This window comes from Setaria italica, chromosome V, assembly GCF_000263155.2.
Source record: "Setaria italica strain Yugu1 chromosome V, Setaria_italica_v2.0, whole genome shotgun sequence".
NCBI classification, from domain to species: Eukaryota; Viridiplantae; Streptophyta; class Magnoliopsida; order Poales; family Poaceae; genus Setaria; species Setaria italica.
Genome location: NC_028454.1, coordinates 8,922,456 through 8,929,496, shown reverse-complemented (window position 1 = coordinate 8,929,496; position 7,041 = coordinate 8,922,456). Strand labels below are relative to the sequence as shown.

Genomic DNA, 7,041 nt, shown 5'->3' with positions numbered 1-7,041 from the left:
ACCAGCCACGAAACAGTGGACAGGGCCATTGCTGTCCCTAGTAAGAGGTTGGACAGTGACACCGTGACAGTGTTCTTCCATAAGCCATATCAGAGTTAAGAACACACCACCTACGCTGAACTGCTTAGCATGCCACTCCCTGCTGCGTCAGTTGGCCGTGTATAAGAATCTAAAACTGGCAAAAGAAGGGTTCTGGTCGCGCCATGTCATCCTACTGCAATCATATGCATGGGTGTACTGCATGCCGTTGACTAACCATAATATATAGATGGCAAAAGACACACGGAAGCAACTCAAGGTTTCAATCGATCAGCGGATGCCCATTCCAGATCATGTATATAACCGGCCAGAACCCGGAGATGGTTGGTGCTACGAGTACAAAACTGCAGGCTGGCAAGACATGTCCTAAGCTTTCTGGGTCTAGACATAGCTATTCTGCCTGGGCCATCCTTCATTTGGGCTTCTGAGCGGCTGAAGCTACCTGCTGCTGCATATGTTGGCAACAAGCCAAGAACTAGACAGTAGACACAGCCATGCATAACAGATGAATAAACAAACATCTGTCATATTTCACATAACCTTCATAATACGAGCGGTGTAATACAGTACTGGCAATTGATCCGTATCAGACATAAAAAGCATACCCTGGCATTGAAAGTCTGAGCAAAACTTTCTGGGATACATAATGCCAATACACTTTGCTGATGATTTATTGTAGCCCAAGGTGTGGCCATTGTGATCTGGACACTGGTAGAAGATATTCTTTTGACACATAATACGTGCCCAGCAATCCTCTGTTCAGGTTATAGAAGTAAGATCTGACAGCAAACTATTTATGAACATGGAATAGTCTAGATCGTGGATCCAGTTTTAGATTCTTCCCTGTCATATTTGCAGACTGATCTTCTGTGACAGCCCCATCTTTCTTCATATGTATAGCTTTCACCAGTATCTTGGTCCTTGGTTCAGGGATCAACCCTCTTGACTTCATTGTTGAGCCTCATCAAGCTTTCCTTGGGAATGAAGACCATGAACCATAATAGTAAATGATCGTTGATCTGGGCCTGATCCACTCCTCTCCATCTCATCCCATATTTGGTGCACCCCTTCTCATATTTCCAATCGACATAAAGGTTCAATATTAAGTTATATGTATCAGAATCCAATTTGCAACCGGTTTGCTCCATCCTCTGCATCAAATTAATGACATCGTTCTGAACTTGTTGCAAGCACAAGCACCCTGTCTGAACTCTGAAGCTCAGCTACGGCCTGGAAGTAGCCGACAGGCGACAGCAAGTGCGCCGCCCGTCGACGGAATGTGGTGGACCACGCCCTCCACCACACTGTCCTTCCACCGCGCCGCATCCAGCCATGGCGAGGCCGTCGTCTTCCAGGTCAGCATCATGTCTGTCTTCTTCAGTTAGTCCGGACTTCAAGGTTCCTTGTCAGATCAAACACCGACCACGTCTTAGGGCTCCGACAAGCGGAAGGAAGAAGAGGTACCCCAAGGGATGGCCGGCGTCTGGCGGCGCTCCGGCGAGCCGCGGCGGAGGATGGGATCGCGATCCGGAATTTCAAAAGACACCCCATCATAATTTCAATTAACCCCTCATTTGGATCGCGATTAATGATCGCGATCCGAATATTTACGGAATACCCCCTATTATTTGTAAATAGCCCCCTAATTTGGATCGCGATCCAACTATTATCAGAAATGCCCATCGTCTCCTCCCCACGCGTCCAGCTCCGTCGTCCCTGCCCGCCTCACCATTCAGAGCTGCAAAGCCCCATCTTCTGAAGACCTAGCGCCGCTAAGCTCTCCACCCATCTGCACCTGCAGCTGATGAGACCTTAGAGGCGCGCGCCATTCACGGCGCGAGTGAGCTCGTACCGGCAGAGCAGAGCAGCTCCACCCATCTCCGACAGAGCAGGTACGGATGCCGTCGGTCGCCACGGCAGCCACCAAGCGGCAAGCGCCTCCTAGAGGCGAGTGGTACAGAACGGCAAAGTGCTATGCTCCGGCTAATATGTCAGCAGGTTAGGGAAAGACTTTACAATTCTACAAAATGCATAAACATAACTGATCACAAAGGTCGTTTGGACCATGGAGAAATCTACAGTGAACATCACAATAAGTTGAGTTACCTAGAGAAACATAATCAAGGAATGAGCTTTTTATTCCAATTGTGCTATCTGAAATTTGCAGAGCATTGATTGTATTATGAATCATACATATTACTGAATTCTCTACAAAAATGTGTCATACAAACGACAACTAAAACCTCTGGATCTAATCTATTTTGAAACATTTTCTAAACTTATTTTATACTTCCATATATCTGATGCAAACAAATGCATGGACAAATTATAAAGCTGAAGCTTCATACATCTTCAGTTATTTCAGGTAAACTGATCATCTGCAGACATCTTGCGCATTTTCAGTCCTATGTATTCACTGTTGTGGAAAATCACTGTGAGTTGTTGCTACTACTCCATGCTCCACCAAAAGAGATCTGGCAAACTTGAGATACGAATCTCTAATAGCGTGCATCTCAATGGCTGCATCCAGAATCGGGATCCGCTCCCTAGGTTGTTTCTCCGAGCATGATATTCCAAGAGAAACAACATAAACCAAGCAATTCTTAATTCCACTTCTTATAGTGCTGTTATAGGCATCTGTGTGCATCCGTATTGTCGGATCAACTATATCCCATATTCTCTCTGGAAGAGCATTCTCTGAAAACTTGTGCAAATCCAAAGAATCATTGAATATCTCATCTGTTGGGTTCCTTCCAGTAAACATCTCAAGCAGCAATATGCCGAGGCTATAAACATCACCTTGAGTTGAGACAGAAGAACCTTCACCGTACTCTGATTGGGGAAAAAATCCAAAGGTCAGCAGGTCATGTATACGTAAGAACTAAGAACATTTTACAAATACCAAAAATATCTCTTTCATTACCTGGTGCAACATAACCAATGGTGCCTCTTATTCCAGTTGTGCTATTCGAATTTTGCAGGGTTTTACTAGCACTTTCTGGAAGGATTCTTCGTATGCCAAAACCTCCAACTCGGGCACTCACTCACGTCCTCCGCAAGAAAGATGTTGCTTGGCTTGAGATCGCAATGAATGATTGATGGCTGACAGTGATTATGAAGATAGTCCAAAGCATCCAGGATATCGACAGCAATGTGTAGCCTTTGTTCAAGGCTAAGGGTATTTGTCTGGGTAAGTGTGTCAGACTCTGGGTGAAGCCAACCATTTAGGCTACCATTTGGCATGAGCTCAAAAACTAGTGCCTTGAACTCTTGACCCTGGTGATTGATGCTTGAGCAACAAGTGATGATCTTTACGAGACAACGAGGACGCACCCTTCTGAGTGCCTCGCATTCAGCGACAAAACTTCTAGAAGTCCCAGATTGTTGTGTGTTAAACACCTTTACAGTAGCCTACTGTAGTGCCCTGGTCATGTAAAGTACATTTATAAACCATGCCATAGCTTCCTTGTCCAAGTAAATTGTCCTCTGAAAATCCATTGGTCCCATTTGACAAAGCATGATAAGAAACTCTTTCATACCGTTCCTCAGTTGTGGATATGAGTTGACTTTCGTGCCTTTTCCTAAGCTTCTTACAGATCAACACAATTACAGTAAGTACTGAAACTGAGAATACAACTGCACCGATTGATGTTAGGGTGATCACAAGGGTTTTCGACAAATTTCCTTTTTTTTCTTTTTTGCACTGGACATGGAGCATGGAGTTAAATGAAGTTGAGGTATTTCCACCACAAAGCTGATCATTTCCATAAATCGACATGTAAGTTGCATTTGCCAAAAAAAAACTTTTGGCACTTCACCTTGTAGATCATGGAAGGATAGATCCAATTTGCACATGGATGTCAAATTCTGTAAACCTGAGGGTATCTGCCTCACCTTAAAATTTTTGAAATTTCAGGATTTGATTAAAAAGAATAATTAAACAATAATTTTTTCACAATTTTAAAATTTTTCCAACATTTATTTTCTTAAGAGGAAATTTAGTATAGGAAAACAATTGAGTGTTTTTCTGAATTAAATATAATGATTGTGTATGGGTTGCATTCACACCAATGCATCTTGGTATTTCATAAGTGCAAAGGTTTTGGAATGCGTTTAGATGCTGATTAGGTTCTTATGAGAATTTTCAGATTTTTCTAAGATTTATTCTCATTTTTTTCTAAAGCTAAATCCAATTTTTGGAAGGTTCTAGAATCCTTTTCACGAGGTCCAAGTATTTTATTTGGACTCCTCATGTCCCAAACTAGAGATGATTTTTCCTGAAATTTTTGGATTTTTAGAGTTTTTTCATTGTTTAAATTAATTATCTAGAATTTTTCTGGATTTTTCTTTCACGAGAAATCATTTCTGAAAAAAAGAAAAATCCTAATCGATGGGGCCAAGTCTTTGGGGCCCGACCCTCTCCAACTAACCTGCACTGACCCGGCCCAGTTGATGGCTCGGCTAGGCCCGCTAGGCCCATCGACCAACAGCGGGTCGAGGCCAAGCGTAGCTGCACTTGGGCATCGCCACCGCCGAACCTCGGCATGCGTGCCAAGGCAGGCGCGGACCCACGCACATATAAAAGTCGAGATTGTGCCCCTGCTATTGCCCTGCCTCACACCGCCACTCTTCCTAGCTTGCACGAGCACTGCCATCCCCCACATCCGCCAGAGCTAGGAGCCACTGCCGTCCTTCTCTGGCCGATTCGCTGTGCTCGTCGACCATCGGAGCAAGCTAGAGCCTTAGGGAGCTCCGTGACATCGAGGAGCAGCTCTGCCACCAGTCGTCGTCGTCGCTCCACCGCCGGAGTACCATCACTCACGAAGACTTGAGCCAGCTGTCGTGTTCTTCCACCGCCAGCCAAATACTGGCCAGAATCCGTCCGCCTCGTCGCCGGTGAGCATCTCCATAAAGTCCCCTCGATCTCCTCTTCCAATCCCCATCCTCGCCACTGACCCTAATCGCCGGAGCACCAAGGTGAGAGATATGGGTACCTCAAGATACTGGTCAGACCTGACAAGTAGGGCCGACCCGACCAAGGCGTGCGGGTCGAGGACATGAAGTTACTTGGAGTGCACGTCAAAGCAACAAGACAATTCAAATCTGCCTGGATATCATGGAACGCGTATTGTAGTCTGACTCATATTACTTTCCATGTAACTACCGAGTAGATTAGATTCAAACCGACTTGTAACTCTTGGTCGTCAGCCTATATAAAGCGGCCAAGGGCACCCCCGAGGGTATCCCAACAATCATATCAATCTCAAGCAATACAAATCAGCATACAGGACATAGGGTATTACTCTCCGGAGGCCCGAACCTATCTAAAACCTTCGTGTCCCTTCGTGTTTTCGCGATCACCTTCGAGTTCTTGATTTTGCAATTGCCCTCACCTACAAATCAACTACTTGGGTAACCCCCTGGTGGACTACCGGGCTTATAAATCCAACAGTTGGCGCGCTAGGTAGGGATGATTGTAAGATCCTCCCTAGCGAGCTCGATGGCATCCCGCCCCGACATTGTTTTCCCCAAGAGCATGAAGGACTTCCTCGCCAATCCGATCCAGCTCCACTTCAGGAGCATGCCGGTGGACTTCGACTCAATGCCCGCCGCCAGCTTGGCATCTGTCGAATTTACTCCGGCGGAGCAAGGTCTATATCAAAGGATCATCACACCGTTTACCTAGTAGGTAAGCAATCTCTCTCTCCGAGAGGGTTCCTCACGTCCTTGCTGCACACCACCCACCCACGCCGCACCAAACCCGCAGCACCCATCTATCAACGGAACGACCTCGCCGGCAAGAGAGAGGGCAAGAAAGTGACAGATGGAGGCGGCGGCAATGGCCGGCATTCAGTTCGACTCCACGAAGCCCCAGATCATCACGCAGGTGGAGATGGCGGAGGCCTTGGTGCCGCTCGCCTACCACGACCAGTGCGTGCACCTCCGAGTTCTACCTCCGCTGGAAGTGCGAGCCCGAGCGCCACGCCTACAAGAAGTGCCACTACGAGCTCATCATGGAGCAGATGCTCCAGATGTAGAAGATCCGCGAGGCACAGGAGGCCAAGGTCAAGGGCGACGCCCTTATTGGCCTCATCCCGGCCACAGCCAAGCTCGCCTGATCCGGCCCCAGTCTGATCCGGTTGATTTAGCACAACACGTCGACCTCAACTTGTTGCATGCAGACACGTCGGATCTGCCAAAAAAAAGGAACAATTCTCCCTTCCCTTTATTATTTAATCTATTCCATCCAGTAGATCTCCTACGTTGCTTGGTGCTTACTACGGCAGCTAACAATTTTTTTTCTTACTAGCAGAAATACATGTACGTTGCTACAAGTCCTTACTTACTCTCACATTATTATTTGCTTGTTCCTAATATGTTGATTTCGCTTCACCATATGTTGATGCGTTATCCCAGTACAGTAGTAGAAGATATTTGTGGGTGGTTTGATGCCATCTGTTTATTACATGGGACCCACACATGGAAATAAAAAAAAATCACCGCTCAACCTCCGCTCTATCCATTCATTCGATTTCCCCCGTACTCATCGTCATCTAGCTAGTCGATGCCACTTCGTCCGTCGGCGCCACCCGCATCATGCCCTATCTTCGCCATCATCCAGGCGCTACGCATCTTGCCATCCTCACCGTCGCCTAGGCAAACGCTCGTCCTTCCCGTGCCTAGCCTCATTCCTGCTTCGAGACCTAGGCCACCGCGCCTCTGGCCGCCATGAGCAGGAGTGTGTTTTCCTCTTCTTCTCGTTTCCATCCACTTCCCTTCTATAATCCACTCCAAATCGTTCCAATCAAGTGCAAAATCGAGCCCCCAATTGCTAGATGTGGAGGCTTTAGTTCTGGATATGAAGGGGATGGACATCATTGAGAGGGGGATGTGAGGTCCCGACCTCCGCCCCCTGTTTGTGTTGCCTACCGACTGCCGCTGCGCCCCCCCCCCTCGCTGGCGCCATGCCTTCGCTGGCATATGGCTCTACTTGGTTGACTG

General features: G+C 47.0%; 1 protein-coding gene and 1 pseudogene across 1 annotated transcript; one reads left to right on the top strand and one right to left on the bottom strand.

The window, feature by feature from the left end:
- Window positions 1–1,474: 1,474 nt before the first annotated feature.
- On the bottom strand, window positions 1,475–4,982 carry LOC105914376 (probable LRR receptor-like serine/threonine-protein kinase At3g47570). The gene is given in 8 exon segments (XM_022826629.1): window positions 1,475–2,871; window positions 2,963–3,086; window positions 3,088–3,450; window positions 3,452–3,718; window positions 3,721–3,777; window positions 3,779–3,840; window positions 3,843–3,933; window positions 4,908–4,982. Coding segments are annotated over 8 exon segments (1,458 nt in total). The 3' UTR covers window positions 1,475–2,452.
- Window positions 4,983–5,863: 881 nt separating this feature from the next.
- Window positions 5,864–6,158, top strand: LOC101755431 (annotated as a pseudogene).
- The last annotated feature ends 883 nt before the right edge of the window (window positions 6,159–7,041 follow it).